This window comes from Chaetodon auriga, chromosome 18 (genome assembly GCF_051107435.1).
Source record: "Chaetodon auriga isolate fChaAug3 chromosome 18, fChaAug3.hap1, whole genome shotgun sequence".
Lineage (NCBI taxonomy): Eukaryota > Metazoa > Chordata > Actinopteri > Chaetodontiformes > Chaetodontidae > Chaetodon > Chaetodon auriga.
In genome coordinates this window covers 11,176,764-11,197,731 of record NC_135091.1, presented here as the reverse complement: position 1 = coordinate 11,197,731, position 20,968 = coordinate 11,176,764, and the positions used below count along the sequence as shown (strand labels likewise).

Below are 20,968 nucleotides of genomic sequence, written 5' to 3'. Positions count from 1 at the left end.
AATTGAGAGAAAGAGTAGGAGGGAGATGAGAAAGAGAGGCGGGGGGGCACATGGAGAAGGGACCGAAAACCTAGAGATCAATATCTTCCGTATAATTACCTACAGCTTCCTGGGTTGCTAGGAGACCAAATAGAGATGAGAGGGAGAGAGAAGGAGATGAGACATACAGACACACACACACACACACACACACACACACACACACACACACACACACGCACACACACGCTAATTTCAAGGTTGCGCTGCTTTTCATTGTGTTTTTGCCTCTTGAGTTTAAACAGAGCTCATGCCGGCAGGGTGCAGAAGAGGTGACGAAGATGAGGAGGAGGAAAAGTGAGATTGAGGGAATTAAATGAAAGTGAGGGAGGAGGGCGGGGATGAGGGGACAGAAAGATACGTCAGGTCTTTAGGGGATTGGCCTGCATGAATAATTACTGAGATATCGACACAGCTTGTCTCTTCATCGTCCGTCTTCCTGACCCTCCACTCGCTTTTATCTTTTCTAATCCCACGTCCACTTCATCCCGCCTCCTGTCCCTTCACTTCTCTCTCCTCACTGTCTTCATGCATATTGTTTCTTTGCCTCTTTTCTCTCCATCTTCCTCTTTCTTTTTCTCTGTAGTTTCCTTATCGTTCTTACTTTTTCTTTTTATTGTCCCTCCGTATCTGTGTCTGGAGCTATGAATCTGGTTATATGTTCACAGTGATGAGCAGCAGTTCTCTTTGAAAACATGCTTCATGATGCAACATTATGACTAACATCAGCTGTAATGAACTATTAGCGCAGACTTTGGATATTTGCAAATGCGTCTTTCTCTCTCTAAGCCATCGTCTCTTTCTGCTCACTTAAATCTCTCGTGAATGAACTGAATAAACGTAAACAAACAGAGCAATAATCTGTTCACATTAAGCTATGGCAAACATTTCAAGGGTTGGTGATCATCCCATACACGATCAGTGTGAATGAGAGCCGAATGCACTTAGCCATTAATCACTTGTTAATCAGGTGCACTGAATGTGATCTCATTAAATGGGAACACTATTGGTGCACTGTACCTTTAAATGGAGGGAGAGGATGGTGAGTGGTGGGATGCAGAGTGAGGGAGAGAGAGAGGGACACATAGTAGAAAAAGGGGGGTTGCTGTGTGCACTTTGTCTTGGAGAGGTGTGTGGGTTGAACGTGATTTGACTGAAAGAAAGACAAGAAAGAAAGAAAGAAAGAAAGAAAGGAGAGAAAGTGACTTCAGAGGAAATTACTGAAAAGAGCTGCACATCCTTTGAGGATTTTTTTTTTTTTAGGGAGGAACTGCCACTGACTGAGCTTTCTTGAAGAACATGTTGGAAAAGGAAACAAATGGCAGATATCACTGACCTCTGACGAGACAGCGCTCTCACTTTTAAGGACTTCCAGGCATTTGAATGAGGATAAGTCAGCTGCCTTGAGGAGGTTTCTCCTGGGAAAAATCTTGCTTTACTTCAGACTTGCTTTACTTCAGCCTGTGTGGTGACTCTGAGAGGAATTTCAGAATCTGTCAGAGAAATTTGCGCTTTCCAGGGAAGAATGAAATTTGCTTGAATACTGCTGAGAGGCTGTTAGGCAGCAGGATATTAGTCGGATCAATCCGAAGCTTTTTACAGTTGACTTTTCACTGTATTCCTCTGAGATGGAATTAAATATTTCTGCTTATTCTATAGACATATATTGATTTTTTCACCAATTTACCATATATTTACACTACTTTAGACCACTTGTTAGTGTTATTTATTTGGTAGAGAACGTCACATAGGTGGTGACTTCTGATCTGATTCTTAAAGGATACAATCAGCCCCCACTGATTATTTTACAGGCTTATCAACAACTATTTTTAGCTTTAAGGATAAACCAGAGAGGTAGAGACAGGCAGAGAGATGGCACAGAAAGAAGGGGGAACAGAGCAGGGCCATGTTAAGACGGGGGACAATCTTGGAGCCAAAGCCATGGTCGGGGCCCCTACAGCAGGTGGAGGAGTGGTGGTGGAGGTCAGGGAGAAGAAGGGACCTCTGCGGGCTGCGATACCCACAATGCCTTTCCCTCTGGCTGTCATCTGTCTGTTTCTGAACACCTTCATACCTGGACTCGGTAAGTCTGGAGTCACACTTTTCTCTTTCTCTCCATTTCTATTCGTTGTGTCTCTGTGTGTGAAAAGGAGCTGACCACAAACCCAGACAAACAAAGACCCGAAGAGCGTGAGACGCACGGAGGGTTGAAAATAGGGAAACAAGAGACAGAGTGGAGAGTTTGTGGCGGTGGTGCGAGCGGGCTTGATAGCAAATAGCAAGATCAACAAACATGAAGGCAGAAAATCAAAGAGAAAGCAGAGGGGGGTGCTGAGTGGGCATAGAAGTTGCATGGGAAGTTTGCAGGCAGTGAATAAAGCCAAAATTAGTTCAGAGAATACACTTGAACTGTGTCCAGCTGTGACCAGTTTCACACGAAACTCACCACACGAGCAATTTATCTGACTTCTCTTTAATCATCTTTGGAAAAAACTTCTGTTTGCGTGAATGTACACAGAATGCATATTTTCCCCCCTGAATCTGCCTCTGTGTGTGTGTGTGTGTGTGTGTGTGTGTGTGTGTGTGTGTGTGTGCTTTATCTGTGTGCATGCATACATGTGTGTGGGAAAAGGAAAGTCTGAATCCATTCACACCTTGTGGTGGAAAGTAACTACATATATTTGCTCAAGCACTGTTCTTTAGTGCAATTTTACGTACTTTACTTGATTATTTACCACATATTATAGTATATGTTATTCTGAATCAGCCATTCTGCATAACAAGTGCTTTTACTTTGGATACTTTGATGCAAATGCTTCTCTTTTTCACTAAAGTCAACTTTTGAATTCAGGACTTGTAACTTGTATCGGAGTATTTCTACACTGAGGTATTGTTACTTTTATTTGAGTAAAAGATCTGAGTACTTCTTTCAACACTGAATATGAGTTTCAGGGTGTAAATACACTCAGCTGTTAGTCTGGGTCTGGATCAGTCTAGGTGTAAAGATCCATCACAGGTCTCATCATTATGGGCAGCGACACCATCACTGTGACTGAACTCGGCATTCGTCTCATCATGGGGTGAAACCCTGACAGTGTAGCTTTAAGATGTAATCTTAGCGGCTTGTAGCTCATTTCAGACGACATTTAAACAGTAACAGGTTGTTCAGCTTGAGTTTCAAAGTTCAGCTACAAGTTGAACTGAGTCAGTCCAGTGGATCTTTTCTGCAGGCAAAATTAGCTCTTTATCAGCCTGCCCTGACACACTGATGCCCCCTGTGCTGCCTCCTAGAGGATGATAGAAGATGAAAGAACACCAACAACACATGAAATACACTAAATACAGCGTATAAATGTACAAGAACTACCCAGAAGATATGACCGATATCTGGAAGGAAGTATAAAAAGAAAGAACTCATTAGTTGCTGTTGCACTACGATGCTACTGACTATAAAACATCTTTTCTCTTTGGGTCTTCAGATATAAAATATTTGATCAATGACATAGACTCAGTGGTCACTTTATTGAGCCTGATGTTAAAATCCAGTACAATGCAGTACAACAGCTCAGCCATACATTCTAACAATCTCAAGATTTAAGTAATCTAAAACACTGTGCAGATCCAGATCCTGATCCTTCCCTATTGCTGGGATGCCTCTGCCTTCTCCATCTAATTTCCTTGCTTATGTCTGTGTATAGTAAAATTATGTAACATCTGGCAGCCGCAGAGACATACATGTACACACACACACAGGACGAAGAATCAGCCTCACCGCTATGCTGATCGTCACTTTGTGCATAACAGAGCCTGTGGAGCCAGACACATCGTATGTCATTCATTGATCTAGATGGGTTCAAAAGCAGCAGCAGCAATTAAAATGACAGAAATATGTAGCAATTAAAGAAATAAAAATCAGATCAGAGTCCGTCTCGGGCCCTCGCCTCTGTTCTGTTGGTCATAACTCTGGAGACCTATTATGTGTGTGTTTGCCCTCTGTTCTTCATGCTGTGCTTTCCCCCTGAAATCTCTTCTCCCATCATCCTTTTCTCTCACTTTTACACACATCCTACAATGTTTCTGTTGCAGCCTTTCTGCAGTAAATGTTAAACAGGCATGTAGGAAAACAGGGTCAGCTCACACCAGGACCTAAATAATCAGTTTTTCCCCCTCCAGGCTGGACGGTTAGCCTTACGTGCTACCTCAAAAATTGTGCCCAACATGTATGAAAGAAAACACCTCATCGATGTGTGTGTGTGTGCTCACATTGCGAGTGTATATGTAGATTGGCCTGAATGCCTTGACATTTCATTGAATAGCTGTGGCTAGTTGCCATGACAACACTGACTGAAATGAACACAATGCATGTGTGTGTGTGTGAGAGTGAGTGAGTGAGGCAGAGAGAGACTGAGTGTGTGTGTGTGTGTGTGAGTGAGTGTGTGTGTGTCAATGCCATTTGGGTCTAATTGACTGAGACTGAAAACAGCGGCTTGTTCTATTCATCCTGCAGCCAAAATAAAATTTAGAAATGTGTAATTGAATTTGGACGAGAGTCAGAGCAGAACACGATCTCCTGCAGACACGCACACACAGGTGTATGAATAAAGTGCGCGCGCGCGCACACACACACACACACACACACACACACACGTTCATGCTGAAATGGCAAATACTGTGTGACACTTTAATAGCTCGACAGATCTACAGAGTCAGTTCAGGTCACCTCGCCCCTTTGTGTTGTATTGTTTGTACGTCTGCTGCTGTGAAAAAGAAGCTGTTCAGTAAGAAACATTTACCTGAAAGTACCTGAAAACCTCATCTGAACTGGAATACTAACTTTCAAAACTCAAGTCACATTTTCTGAAGACAACATTGATAGAGTGACACATGCAGTGTGTTTATAACACACAGTATGTGATTTAGGGGGATACATATATTGGCAGAAATGGAGGATGAGCAGGAGAGTATTTAGTCATTTGCAATTGGAAATCCTCGCCACTAGATGCCACTAAATCCTACACACTGGTCCTTTGTTCACTACCATGCTTCTTTTCAGGTGTGCTGGAGATACTGTGCATGGACAACAGGTCTGACAAATAAATGACAAAGTATATCAGTGGTCCATGCACATGTTAGCTCTCATGATCTTACAACATAATGGTTACGGTCTGGTTAGGTTAAGGCACAAAAATGACTTGGCAGAGCTTTAAGGGCAGATCGTGGTTTGGTATAAAATTATGGGACCTTGTGGTCATGGTTAAAGAAAAGCGGAAACATTTAGCCCGGCTCTTTCAAAGGTTACAATATCTGCTCATAGCACCTCCAAAGTTCACCAGCTCGTTCATGTTGATTAACTATGCACAAATATTAAAGTCTATAATCATGAGGTTGTGGTTTCACAGGAGCCAAGCTAGCTGTTTCTCTGTTTTTCCTGTCTTTATGCTAAGCTAGGCTAACTGTCGCTAGCTGTAGCTTCGTGTTTGCTGTACAGACATGATAGCGGCAGAAAAAGCCTCTTTTCAACCTCGCAGCAAGACAGCGAATCAAGTTCATAAAATGTCTGTTATGGATTTCTTTTAAAGAAATTAAGGTTGGATGTTGGTCGGAGATAAAAAACACAGAGAGCTCTGTCTGAAGTTAAAAAACATGCTTACCAGCAAACAGCTCATCTGTCCGCCCATGCACCTCTGTGCAGAGGAAGAGTTACAGCACTGAACTCCCACAACTTGTCCTTTGCACATTGCACTTTGTGTATGAAAACAAGCAATATAGCTGCTATCTGTTCATCCCCCGTTTTCACTCTTCATGCTCCTGGCCTGAGCCCCACACAGTAGTCAGCGCACCACCTAACACTCAACAAGAAAGTAAACAAGTGGGTTAAACTATTCCTTTAACCAAATGCTGCCAATGCTGCTGTGAGTTTAAATGAAAGTCATTATGGTCTCAAAGTGTCTGACTTTGATGAAAATTAATGGTTGCTGGTAATTTCTGGTGTCACCGTCAGACTGGAAAACTGTCAGATACAGAACGATAAGTTCACATGTGCATGTTGTTCTTTGACAGATTACATTTCACACCAGATTGTTTGCGATGAGGAAAAGTCTCTTCCACACCACAGACTGAAAATAAAGAGTCCAGGGTCTACACCCAGAGCACCACAGCGAGTTGGAGGATTCAATCTGACAACCGCCTCCTCTCGGGTCCGCTTGTTTTAACTTTACATTAATCATGCCTGACGTTAACTTGCCAGAACTTTAAATTGTCCCCACAATGTGATGAAGACAGAGTAAAAATCTATTGGTGAGCACCCCAGAAGCTGTAAGTCAGTGCAGCGTAAATGAATTAAAGAGCTGTCGGCTTGTAAATAATTGCACATACTTATTGTGAAGGAAACTACGGCTCAGCGCTGTTCCCATCTTCGCCTTAAGAGGATTGGAAAGCGTGAGGCTTTGACACACAGAGATAAAGTGAATATATGATTTAGCCCTCGGTGTGAGTGTGTGGGTGGCAGAGGTCACGTGTGAGTGTGTGGGCCTATGTGTGTGAGCACGAGTGTGTGATTGACAGCATGTGATACTGGCGTCAGGTTACGTGGTTGTGTTGACATCTCGCCTCTGGATGTTTGTAAGCGTGTGTGTGTGTGTGTGTGTGTGTTTCTATCTTTTTAAGGACTGAATGGGCTCACCATTCAAACAAACCATCCAAAATATGGACATTTCTGTTGGTCCTCATCAGTGGCGGACTCAGGCTGTCTGAGGGCACCAGCTGCATGCAGTGCAGATCGCAGTGATGCATTTAAGGTGAAACAGTTCTGAACCCTGTTCTATAATGAGGGGAGCCTATAGGGTACTCCACTAGAAGAGTACCCTGGAGGGCCCTGTATCAAGTTTTCTCAACTGGAAGGGCATCCTAGAGGGCACTTATTTATGTTTTCTCCACTAAGGGCACTCTAGAGGGCACTTCCTCGGCCTCATTTTAACCAAATTAATTATGAATGAGCTGTAGGTTAAAAACCACAGTTTGATCAGAGTTAGGCCCAGTTTTAATGTTCAGCTCATGGACAGATGGAAAATGTTATTGGGTTAATTTTTTCAGGCGATCACCACCCACAGCCTGTCTTCTGACTCTGATCGACACTCAGACTCAGTTGCACTCACTGTGAACGGCTGTGAGGCTTATAAAAGGGCTCCATACAGCATGATGTGACCATATTGCTGAATGAATTGCTGCAGCTGAGAGGTGTTGCTATGAGATGCAATCATGCACAAACATTCCCATGTGATGCCAAGATGGTTTGACGACCTGTGCTGTAACATGTCCAACACTCCTGATGTTGTTTTTGTAAATGAAAGCCCGAGAGCAGTTTTAATCCCAGAGATAGGCTGTTTTTTCATCTGTACACGGATGAAGCTTTTCTCTGATGAACTGATCAGGTTGCAAACACAAGATATAGATGAAGATTAGAATACTGGTATTTGGCAGCGTCAGACACATTGACCAGCTGACTGTTTGTGGGTTACAATTGGCAGGCTTACCAAAACAAATAGCTAAACAGCTGGTGAAATTTTGTTCCATCTCAGCTGTAACAGGAAGCCTGCGGAGGTGCAGGCGGTGTTTTCTTTACACGTCAGCGTCCAAGAATGCAGAAGCTCTCTGTAAATATCTGAGTCCTGTTGACAGTTTTGATGGAATTGGCAGATTCAGCTCAGACATTTAAAAAGTGTTTGTTTATGCAGTATATGCTGTACTTACAGTTTGGCTAACATTACCAAGTTTTCTTCTCTTACTCCACTCAGTAACTTCACAGTAATGTGATTACTGTATTTATTTATTTATTTATTTTACAGCAACACTTTCAGCAACACTTTGTGCAAGAGATTAGAATAAAGTAATTGCAAAAATGCAAACTTTTTTTTTATGAATCAGTCTCCTTTCTGCACGTTCAGTAGAGAGACTGCTCTGGTACATGGTAGCTTAGCATAGGGCGTGGGCTGGAGGAGAGTGCAGCTAGCTAGCTTTCTTTATCCACTGCTAAGTTGGAGAATGTTTGAGGTCCACTGCCCCACTGCTTCACTGTGAATGTGATAAAGTACAAGTCTGCATCCCTCCTGTCCCAGTGGAGAACTGTTAGCCTGTCCATAACAGTGAAGATGGGACTTCCTGAGAGCTACAGTCGCCAGGGCTGAGCTGCTGCTGGTCATTAAACCAAAAACTTGCTGCTTGGGGGGGGGGGGGGGGGGGGGGGGGGGGTTAGGGATTTTTTTTTTTGTGGTTGTAGAGCAAGCACCACGATTGTGACATAGCGGTCACACTCATTGCAGGATGTGTGACGTATTGTACGGAAAGGCTATAATATGACATTTTTCTTAGAACCACAAATACCCCGAAATTACTGAATTATCAGAATTTAATCCTTCTGGTCCAAAACTATTTTCTGAGCAATAAGTAAATTATTGTAATTACTTTATCAATCAGCGACATCAAACTTATCGTATTTTTCAAGTTACTTACCCAACGCTGCCGTTCTTTCTCCTTTAATTTCCCCATTTCTTTCGACCCCCCCCCCCCCCCCCCCCAAATGTCTCCGTCTCTTTCCCTTTCTTTCTGTCTTTGTTTCTTTCTGTCTTTCACACTCTTACACTCCATTATTAACCTCCCACACTAGCAGTGGGTGCTTCGTAGAGTTCTGTGTGTAATTATGGTCATTAGTCTGGGTAATATCTAGGCGCACACATGCACGCAGACAGATTTGTACTTCTGCACTTGCGAGGACCCTCATTGACATAATGCTTTCTCTGGCCCCTTATCCGAACCTAACCCTTAAAACCAAGTCTGAACCCTCAAAACGCCCTTTGACGGTGTGTCAGAAAGTGAGGGCCACCCTAAATGTCCTCACTGCCCAGGTCTTCCACATGTTACATACAGAGGATCCAAGAGCTTTTCACACACGGAGCACTGTTGGAGTAGATTTCTCAAACCAGGAATATTAAAAACTTACTGAACCTTTATTGTTGCAGTGGGGGATTGTTGAGCACCTCCATTCTTTTCCATCTGCGCACATTCATACACAGCAAGCCATTTCCTTGATGGTTTGCTTGGTGCAATTCAATCATTGGCAGTCTGAAAGGCACTGTATGAGGCCGGCAGCTGCAAAGTGTGGAACAGGGAAATAATTGAGCTTTTTTTTTTTTTTTACTGCTTTGATTTTGCCTGCAGTGTGGAATTAATCTCACACGAACAGAAGATTTCCTTCAAATTATTTTAGATATTGTCCTTAACATCCAACTGGTGGCATGTTTAATGCCATGAAAAGGCTCAAAATGTTTTAAAATCCTGTCGCTCTCTGCCCAGCACCATGCAACGAATAGGGTTTTTCCATAGTAGTGAGGTCACATGTGAACCACTCCGAAAAAATCAAGCCATGCTGGTACAATGTGAGCGTTTCTTTGCTGCACAGCAAAGCAAGGAAAAGTTTTTTGTTCACAAGGCCGTCGCCTGAAGCTCTTTTTAGCTCACTGTGGCTGTTTCTGTTCCTACTATTCCTCCCTGCAATATTTAAAACTGACCTGCTGACAGAAAAGTGCAGAATTTGTCTATATCTGATTGATTGGGCCTGTTTTTATTGAAGAACAGCCCTGTTTCGGCTAACTTCCTATAACTTCTTCACAATAAAAGCTTCCCATGAGCAATCAGTAAAATAAGGCTGACATCTGAATCCGGCCTGTGCAACTTGCATAGGCTTCTGTAGTTAGCTTCTGTGTGTCCCTTCCAAGTTACCATACTGGGGCAGAGACAGCAGTGTGTTAGCTGTATGCTATGTGGCTGGGCATTAATTCAGGCTGTGTCTTCTCTCATACACCCAGCATGTTACAAACAGTGTGGCTATCCCTAAATATGTCTCTAAGTTGGTTGGTAGAGAACAAAAACTGAGCTAAAATTGAATGAATGTTGAACTTACATGTGTCAGATGGCCAGAAACATGACTCCAAATGAATGCTAATCGCTCTGTATTTGCTGAATGTGTGAAGCTCATCAACTAAAAGGTGATAACACGCCAGGTGGTTGCTTAACAGCTTGTTTCCGCTGTTCCCAAGTGGCTAAATAGTCACCTAATATAAAATATTTATGGGTTCCAATTTCTCACACGTGTATTTACTCACTTTTGTGAGAACCTATCGGCTGGACTGGACTGTCAGACAAAGCAAGTCATTTGAAGCTGTCACTGTGGGCTTTTCAGTGCTTTTGCTTTTCACTATTTCCTGATATTTTATAGACCAAACAGAATGATGATGAAAATACAGATTAATCAGTCATGAAATGAATCATTTGTTGCAGCCTTAATGGATCTATGCCTACATGTTGATCCTGTTGTCAGGTACAGGAAATATTTGCTCCTTCCAACACGACTGACAGAAGCCCACTGTTCAGTGAACACCACACACGACTGGTACCTGAAGAGCTGACAGTAGCCAGACCGTATAAATCCTGTTTTACATGCCAAAGATGGAGGTGATGTGTAACCATTCAGCCGCCGGCTTGCTGTCAATCATGGCTCATGTCTGGAGGTGGGCAGCTCCATCAGCAGCCAGAGCATCTGCTGGTGGGTGTGGCCTCTGCGACCTGAACATTTCTCTGTCTGATCAGACCATATCGGCTTTGGGTGGAATCTCATTTTAGCCCACTGCTGCTCTTTCTGTGAGATGCTTTGAAATGAGCATCGGCTAAAAGCTTGAAAGGAGAAGTATCTAATTCACCGCTCCTCTTTCACATGTAAACAGTTTTTTTTTTCCCCTCAACTTTTCTGGGTCTGCTTACTATTCTGGGATTGTGCTTGTCCAAGAGTTTTTGGAAACCATTCCAGATAAGGCCAGCGCAGGCCATGTGAAAGTAAATATTATGGTGTACATTCAGATTTGTCAGGGACTATGGGTTGATGGAGTATACTGTGTTTCTATAGAAAGCTTCATTATGACAGGGCCCTCAGTTTGCCTGCAAATTTATGGTTAATTAGAGAGAGAGATATGTAAACAGAAAAGCAGACAGAGAGAAAAACACAGAAACAGACTGGGAGAGGAGAAGTGATACAAAGCTAACTTCTACATGAGTCGACTTTGGCCTTTCCTCGCTCTTGAGAAACAAGATGCAGCTGGCAGCGCAGCCGTTCTTGTTCCTCCCTCCCCCCACCTGCTTGGCTTGCACTGTTATTTGAATTCCTGCAATGTGACAAGAAGTGGAACCAGCAGAAAGAGAAGGGCCAAGGCCATGATGCACTCGACGCCCACCAGGCATTTCTTGTGTCGCATTCAGTATTCACGGCATTCAGTTCAGTATTTGCAAAAAGGGTACAAAAAGCCTGCAGAGAGAAAGACATCAGCTGAGTCTGTGAATAATTTATGTACAAATGAAAATATTTCTTGGACGTAATGACTCAGTCGCTAAGAAAACACCTCTTAAGCAGGCAGTTCTGCAAAAGACATTTTATACTCAATGAAGACTCTCTGAATTAATACATTTCATTCAGCTCATCTTAACCAGCCGGTTTAGTGACACTGCTGTAATTCAGACTCCCGTGAAGGCTGTTTATGCAGTCTGAATTCTTGAGATGTTGAATGTAAACTGGCACTTCTCCAGAATGCTTAGAATTAAAAATATGCACAATTATACAAGTCCCACCGTCAGGAGAGGAGTAACGTAACATTTATGGGACGGGAAATGAAGGATGGGCAGAATAAAACTGGGTGCATCATTTGATGAACATGATAAATAGAGTGAAATAATTCTGCAGGTGAGATGAGGGCGCACCGTGCAACGTGGCCACTCTCCTCGTTTCAGTTACGCTTGTTAATGTCATAAGTGTGCCGTTTGTGTTCTGCAAAACCTTTTTCATTTTAGGAGGTATTGTATGTTTTCCTGCCATCATTGAAGGACTGGGCCCAGATGGTGCAAATGATTGGGTGGTAAACTATTCTCAGGAACTGCCTTGGCTGCGTCCTTCTCAGGATTTGATAACAGAGTTGGGAAAAGTTGCTGCATGTAAGGAAAAGTCTTATAAGAAGAGTGAGAGGACAGAATTGATTTCCGTGTAGAAATGATGCTTTTGTGCTTCTCTCAGAATTGAATTATTTCCTTTTTTCTTTTTGCCATAAGAAAGATTTATTTAGGTTGACTGATTTAATGCACTGATGTCACATTTAGAAATAAAATGTTCAAATCACAATTAAAGTAAAACATCCTGTAATGAAATAATCAGGTTTGTGTGCTTCTCTATGCGACACATGCACACACGGTGCGTTTACTGTCCATTGAATGAGGCCATTGTAGGTCCAGGTCTCCAGATAACAGTATAAGGAGCGATTTCGGATTCCATTGAGGCAGACGAGGCTTGTCCACAGAGATAATCCTGTTTTCAGCTCGGTGGATGTGACCATCGATATGTCTGCGTCTCTCTGTGCTCTTTTCCAAGGCACCACTCCTGCCGCCACCAAATACTCGGCCTCTTAAATATTGACTCACTCACTGAGTGGACAGCAGCTTCGGTCTACAATCTGCCTCACTGTGCTCAACCTGTAATTTCTTGTAGGCAGAGGAAAGTTTGATTCAGTTTTTATTTTAGATGATAGACTTCTGGAGTTATGACTGGCTATGACTGACCATGACGATGGTCACTTTGTGCAGCTACTTCTTTCTAATCGGCCAATGCTAACATGCTAAACTAAGAACACGGTGATCACCTGCCAAATATCTATGTTAGCGCACAGTCATTGTCAGCATACTAGCATGCTATTAGCATTAGCATCAGGACTGAGCTTTTTTTTTATGATGAACTGTTGAAAGAGTTTGTGTTTGTGCTAACAGGATGTTTTTGTCCCACAGGTACCTTCATCTCAGCCTTCACGGTGCTGTGTGGAGCGCGCAGTGAGCTGATCTCAGAGCGAGGTGTTTGTTGTGTGTTCTGGCTCAACGTGGCAGCAGCCCTCATCCAGATACTGACAGCTGTTATCATGGTTGGATGGATCATGAGTATCTTCTGGGGAATGGACATGGTCATCCTGGCAAGTCAGTACTGGTCTGTCTGGTCTGACAGTCTTCCTGTCTGTTCTCTTCACCTCTCTTTTTTCTTTTAGTCTTGTCTCCTTTTCTTTTGTCTGTCTGTCTCACGCATGACATGCAGTAGGTGGTTGAGTTCAAAGTTTCATCCAAACAGCTTTTCACAGCATGAAAATCAAATTGCAATACTTATGCAAAAACATCACACACACACACACACACACACACACACACACACGTACATATCTGTCTTTTCGCAGGCTTTGTTCACAGCGAGAACTAGAATTACTGTCGTGTGGTTGTACGCCTCCTCCAAACTGCCGGGTTGCAGGAGGCCCCCTGTCCTGGTTGTCGTCCAGGGGGAGAAAGTGAAGAGGGTGGACTCATTCAAGTGCCTTGGGGTCCAAATGAATTTAACAGAAACGCTGAAGCCCTCTTAAGGAAAGGACAGAGCAGATGGTTCTTCCTGAGGAGACTCAGATCCTTCAGAGTGAGCAACAGGCTCCTACTGATCTCCAATCAGTTTGTCACAGCTGGTGCTCTCCTCTTGGTGGTTGTGTGCTTGGGGTGGTGGCAGTTTCAACAAGCTATTAAGGAGGTCAGTGAGGTGATCGGGTTGGTGGGCAGTGTGGAGGCAGTGGCCAAGAGGAGGACGAGGGACAAAAACAAAAGTATGGCGGATAATCATCCTAACCCTGTCTACGGTGAGCTGTGGCAGAATAAAGCTGATTCTGATAGAACACAAGTAATGTCAGCAGACAATGCTTCAAATATGGATGTTGCTGCAAAGACGCTACAAACTGTAAAACGTGGATGCTTCATGACACACATCTCAACCCATTTCAGTATGTGATCAAACGTGAAATATGGCCACAATCTCCCCTTCTGTTCCTGAGTTATGGTGTTGAATAATGGCCAGCAAAGTGTTTTTGAAGCACATTATGAAGTTGACCTTTGACCTTTTCGATATAAAACGTTATGACTTCATGTGTGAACTCTTGTCATAAGCAGCATATGATTTCTTTACTTATGGCCAAGACCTTTGCCCACTAAATTTTAATCAGTTCCTCCTTGAGTCCAAGTACTCATTTCTGCCAGATGCAATGTAATGAAATTCCCTCCAGGCGTTTCTGAGGTATCGTGTTCACGAGAATGGGACGGACATGAGGTCACAGCGAGGTCACAGTGACCTTTGACGATGAAAATCTAATCAGTTCATCCCTGCGTCCAAATGAATGCTTGAGTCAAATTGACGAAATTCCCTCAAGGCGTTCCCGAGATATCATGCTCTCAAGAGCGGGACCGACATCTGCACGGACCGACAGACAAACACAATGCCTCAAGCCACAGGTGTCGCCAGCGTGGAGGCACATAATATAGAATATAATAACGGCAGCAGCTCTGCAGAACAGAGAAAAACATCAGATACAGGAAAAAAAAGGCAGAGGTAAACGCACACAGAACAGAGACAGAGAGGTAATTTTACTGCCTTCTCTGTCAGAAAGTAGTGTCTTCTCAGGCATTGATGCATGAACAAGGGCGAACACACACACACACACACACACACACACACGCACACACACACACAGAGTCACTGTTCCCTCATTGCACCGAGGCAGCCTTTGAATTACCACAGCACTGTCTCCTTTGTGTGTATGAGTGTGCCCATGTGAGGTAATTGCTGCCTGCATGTGCAACCAAATGCGTATTAGCTCGCACATGCCTGCAAGGATCTGTGTGTTTGTGTGTGAGGTACAGTGATGTGTGTGTGTGTGTGTGTGTGTGTGCGTGTGTGTGTGTGTGGGCGTGGGCAGGCCCCCCCGCCCAGTGTTTTTGTTCACTGCTCCCCACTGTTGCTCAGGCCTCTGGGCACACGTCGTATCCAACTGCCACTGCTAAAATCTATACTCGTGTTAGCGCTCACGGCTAGCAGCTTATTGAATATTTATATTGAATATGAGAACCATTTTCCTGTTAGCACCGAAGGCCTGATTCTCATGGTGAAATCATGAATGTTGATCTTCTACGATCAATTATTATTCAGCTATTTATCACCACAATAATGTCTTTGTAGCTAAGGGAGTTCTGCTCTTATTCATCTATTCCCTCTCTTCTCCATGCAGTGAATCTCTCTGATAATGTGGCATATTTAACCGTTTTCTCCTTCCCCCTCTAATGAGCCTGTGTTGCATATGATCAATGCCTTCTCTCTTGCTTTACCTCCATCTCTACAAACAGCCCTCCTTCTCGTCTTTCTTCTACTCCGCTCCCTCTCCCCTCTTTCTCCATCTATCTAATGATCATGGTATTATTTGCCTCCCACTGATCGCCTCCCCTCTGTCTCTTTCTCTATCTAATGATTGTTCCTTGATCTCGCCACATCCTTGCTACCTCTCTTTCTCTCTCTCACGTTATTCCTCCCACTCTCTGCCCACCCTCCAGTCTCCCTCTCCGCCTCATTTTCTTTCATTTTTTTTGTCTCCCTCTGTTCTTGTCTCCATATCGATCCTACAAACCATGGTTATGTTACTGTATTTGTGTTCATTTGATCATGTAATGTATCTGAATTAGAGCGAGGTCACTTTGGGTTGACAGCAGGTTTTTCTTTTCCCTTGAATGTGTCTCTTTGTCCAAAAAGCCTGTTCGTGTGTTTTTAATCCAGTCAGCTTCTGTATAAATTACTTGAAAAATGAAGTTCATGGCTTCCATCACTAACTGACTGTCTTGTCTCTTCTCTCCCCCCACTGATCTCCTCCTTCATCGACCAAAGTTTCTGATGGTAGGTGTTTCTTTTACTCGCTAAGAGTCCCACTGCCAGTTGATAAAACTGTGGAGTGATGTGGAAGCACATTGCAGACATAGTGATCAGCCATCTTAAATATTCTGTAAGACAGAACAAATATCCACATTTCCCCGGCATTTTAAAGGTTTCTCATCTGGGCTGCACCAGAATCACACGTTATGTTTGGTATCTTCACAAAGTCAGTCTAAGTCTCTCCAGGGGTCCACAGCCACCCTGATACAATTGCTGGCCCCTCCACAGGCCTGGGGGCCATTTCAAGATACAATCACACCAGCAAGTGTAACGCCAACAACAAACAACTGATTAGAAAATTGAGGAAACTTACCGATGAAGTCTCAAAGTAATCCACCAACTGATAAGAAATGGTCTGGTTTCAGTGGCAAAGGTCCACATGATCCAAACCTGTGAGATATTTAGTCCAAAAACATGTAATAATCCACCAAAAGATGGTTTATCCCTCCAAATTAACTCCAGCAAGCATGTACACTTAAGTGACAAGTTGGTCTGAAGATGGCTGCCACACTCTGACCTTTTGATTGACACTTCACTTGACCAGTTAGAATGTTCCATTTCATCTTGCCAGCAAGAGCCAATGAGAATCCGTGTTTAAAGAAGGCGCCCCATTCTCTTCTTTCATGTAAAGAGAGGTTGTTTGCACATGACGTCACGTCACTCTTTTGTTGTGGTGCGAACTGCAGATGGAGGGCCAGAAGTGATTTTCTGCACAGAAACACTATAACACTCAAAATGCTGATGTTTTGTGTTGTTTACAGCTGCTCAGATCGATCAAACCAAGAAACCACAAGGAGCTTTTATTGAGTACCAAAATTTGTGGTTCATGAGGGTGAAAAATGCAAGAAATTGACCAGAAGAAGCTGGAAAAACTGGCTTGTTAAGTGGATAATGGTGGAAATTGTGTAACATTAGCTAATCTTTCAAATCTATGGTGATAGAAGTGATGACTACAAACAACACAAGTAACAACCAAAATGTCTGGTGATCTTTACCAAACCTCAATGAATGAAGCAAATACTGTTGAGTTTTCAGAAATGTTGGTGCGTTAAAAAGTCAGGTTTCTTATTCGTCACTGATGGGCTTAACATTTCCAATCTATCTGAAATCTAAATACAAGCCAGATTATTACAATTTGCCTCTTTGAGGAAGGTGTTGTAATAGCTCAACCTTGCCAGCTAATATTTGATAAAGCATTAGCTCCTAATGCTGCAGCCTGGCTCCTTTTGCTTGCCGGCAGCCTCTTCGCTTTCGCTCCTCTCAATTAAATCAAATGGAAATGTCAAAAGTTCAAAGTAAATGTTTCGCAATTTCATGTTGCTCTTTAAGGCACTCGTAACTGAGGGCCTTAAAAGCCAGATAAATTTCACAGTTGTTATTTCTACGAGCATTCAAAAAGTCTTTCTCTGGCTTTTCTTCATCTCCCCCCTCCTCTGCCTGCCCTCCCACACCTCCTCAGGCTACAGAGACCAGGGTCTTCCTCAGGACGTCTGAGAGAGTCGCTCTCTCGTTTGTTGATCGATCCCATGGACAGTTTGACCTCCTCAATCTCCCCGACGCGTGATGGTGACCTTTACTTTTGTGATGACCTGTAGCTGTCTGTCTTTCAAAACGCCGGAGCACAGAGAGAAGCAGAAACATGAAAATAAATTAGCCTCAGCTGCTCCGTCGAGAAGCCTTCTGACGGCCCGCTGGAGGGAAGGACCGAGACGGGGAAAAGAGACTGAAACTGTACACAGTGGATAAGAAAAACGTGTTTGTATCTGTTGAGTGATTCTAATGGTGATCTTTGAATTCTGTCTTTTGATATTTTTTATTTGATCTATCCGACAAAGACGTGCAGACCACCAGACTGCACGACACGACTGGAGGAAGTGAAGGAGGAAGGACGATGTCTCGGTGCGATTGTGTGAGAAAATGAAGGTGTTGATTTCCAAACTTCTGTACTTTTGAATGATAAAAAAACAAACTCCCACACATGTTGTACATAGAAATTGCTGTAAGAGGTGTTTCCAAATCACATCGCTGGGCTCATAACAGTGTTTAACACCTTTGGATTTATCCAAGTTTTACTGTCACGTGGTCTGTTTGTGCTTCAGCGGCGTTTCCTGTAGAGAACACATGCCTGTAACTGGAGCATGTGACCAAACTTGATCTCGATGGAGGTTTCTGCAACCCGTCCATTAATCTACAGCCGCTGTAGGCGCAGTGTTTTGTTCTTTTTGGACAATGTTTCACTGTACGAGCAAACACATCTTTAACACGCTGCATCTCACTGCCGATCACAAGATGTGTGTCATGCTAAAACTGCAGGGCTGTGTTGAAAGTGACTCATGCCTCCTGACGATCGCTCGCCTCTAATTTTCACAGCTCTTAAATGTGTAAATCAGTGTCAAGGGGATATTATACGTCATTAGAACGCTGTATTCTAATTAACAGGTTCCCACTCTGGGGAACCGTAGTCAACACCCTGTCTGACACGTTATGACAAAGATACAATTACAGCAATGTCATTCAAATTTGTGACTGAATTTCTTTGTTTGAACAGTTATTTTTGCCTTGTTTGATAAGAGTCATAAGCCGTCCTAAACACCAGAAGAGATTAATATGAAATTCAGACAATTAGCTTGTTGAGTTCACCGTTTCGTGTGTACATTATATATATATATATATTAATGTGTGGGTGCTTGTGTGTGTGTGACTGATAGTGTGCAATCATGGATATGAGAAGGTCTGTAGGTCATAAGTAAAGATAACATGTACAAGACTCGAAACGTTTATTAATATTTAACACAACTGCCTTGGAACTGCTGATCCAAACAAAGCCTTTCCCATGATACCACATCAGCTTTCTCATGCGCTGTCTCATTGGCTCGCTTCCCTGAGAAGTATCCCAGAGTATCAAAAAGTCAAAGAGCCTTAAACTAAAGGAATTAAACCATCGAGCCTTCGCTGTAATGCTAATGGAAAGCGGCGCGCTGAATCGAAATCACTGCCTGCGCACTTGCAGGAAATGAGTGTTCGGCTCCGGCCGGGCCGTTTGGCAAAATGCTTCTTACAGTCCAGGTGAACGGCAGCTTGTTACCTCCCTTGTAATACGGGATAGATCCAGCAAATGTCAGGCAGCGTTTCTGCAAAACAAGCGGAGATGCATGTGTTTAAATCACAGTATTGGTTGTGCCTCTGGAGAAATACATGTGCTCTCTTCTTCATCTGATTTTCTACTGGTGGTGTGTCTTTTTAATCCTCCTTGTAGATTTGAATCCTCTTTGTTTTCTTAGCCAAATGCCTTTTTAAGAGTGCTACTGTTTTTACGACCGTGTTTCTGTTGTATAGTGTTTGTGCGAGGAACAGGTGATGGTGATCATCATGATGGCTGTAACGGTGGTGATATTTTATGCCTTACAGGTGACCAGTGTTCTCTCACAAGTGTTTTTGTAGCCGTGATGCTGGAGTTTCTTTAGCTTTGTTTGGGTTCGGGTGCAATTTGTAGATCTGAAATAATCGTTATTTGGACACTTTATTATAATCATCTGTGTGTGTGAAGGGGAATATTCACTAATGTAATGTTTTTTTTTAACAATGGTGGTGTTGTGCTAGCTTTCCGGTTGTAGAATGAACATACTGCCATGTACAGTTCCCTGCATGCATAGCTTTGGTGTGAAGTCACTGTGTAGAGTAACACGCACACACAGACTAACTTAACTATTTTAAGACTGTAGCTCAGTTCTGTGAATTTGCAACATGGATTTTCTTTAAGGCCTTTCGAGTTGACTGATGAAGAATCTTGCAATTAAAAAAGTTTGAGTTCTGATTACTGAGTGCCGACTGGATTGTGCGTGTTTTTCATTTGATGTGAATCAGAATTAAAACAATCTTTAAGTAGAATCAGTTCGAAGGATTTCATCCTAAAAATCATGGAGTCGTGCTTCTCCTTGTAGGATCCAATATGTGCACATTTTTAATGTAAATACATGATGTGAGACTTCACATCTGACTCATGAATAAACATACGGTTTGAATATGGAAAACTGAGCTTACTAGACATGATGTGAAAACTGTGCTGTGGTGTCTTTGCATGAGTTTTGTGGTTGTTTGTCTCTCAAACTAACTTCACGTACAGAAGGTCGAGCACCGTAGAGGTGGATCATGACAGATGGAGGATGCACTAGGATCGTTCCTCCATCGAACGTGACTGTCAGCAGAACGGAGAAAAAAGTAAAACTCCACTATTTGCCAATCAAACACGGTCAGACCCTGCAGAGATCGTCCCCAGGTCAGACAGGACTGCCTGCTCAATTTGCCCATATTATGAAACAGGGGACGCCTCAGTGTACACTCAGAGGAATGTGCGACTCTCTTAATTAGTCATGAAGCGCTGAAATAAAGTAACACTGAGGTGAGGTAAGTTCATCTTGTTGAATACTCCACACTAAAACTGTATAAAATCTGTTTCCATGGCAATAATGAAAATAATCTCATTAACCATCTGCACAGAGCTGCTGGTGGTGAGGATAGAGAATATGCAAATGACACTGAAGGAAACTCTGTGTTGTGAGAGTCTGCCTTTAAGGATTGTGCCCAGACTTGCTGACTCTCCCCTCTCACCAAATAAGGATTTCTCACGGCCGGCTCTTTCTGACCAGACGACGAGGTGCACAACATCCCCCGAACGCTCCCGCCATCCGCCACGTCGTGTAAACACAAGCAGGGCTGAGATGGAAACAGCTCAGCGTCGCAATCCGTGACGTCAAAGCGCATTCGGGTCATCAAGGTGTAACGCAGTCAGAAAACCGTTTCCACCCGCGACCCAAACTGGGTCAAATGCCGCCATTAAATGCTTTCAAACTCTCGGGTCCTGACCTCTTGGTTAAGATATTCAGAGGCCAGTGTGTGCTTCTCAGAGACCCATCTGGGAGTCCAAAATGTGGTTTGTAGAATACAGTTTTAGAAAATGCATTCTGGGAAAACAGCAGATGGCATTTAACTGGAATTAATGAAAATGCATGCATGACTCTCTTGGCAAGCTTATGATTCCGTAATAATAAGAAATCCATGCAATGCAAAATA

The 20,968-nt window shown here is 43.2% G+C and overlaps 1 protein-coding gene across 1 annotated transcript; it reads left to right on the top strand.

Moving 5' to 3' along the window:
- Positions 1-1,150: 1,150 nt before the first annotated feature.
- On the top strand, positions 1,151-19,712 carry stum (stum, mechanosensory transduction mediator homolog). The gene is made up of 3 exons (XM_076756786.1): positions 1,151-2,122; positions 12,910-13,102; positions 17,358-19,712. The coding sequence occupies exons 1-3, from the start codon at positions 1,912-1,914 to the stop codon at positions 17,491-17,493; spliced, it is 540 nt and encodes a 179-aa protein (XP_076612901.1). The 5' UTR covers positions 1,151-1,911; the 3' UTR covers positions 17,494-19,712.
- The last annotated feature ends 1,256 nt before the right edge of the window (positions 19,713-20,968 follow it).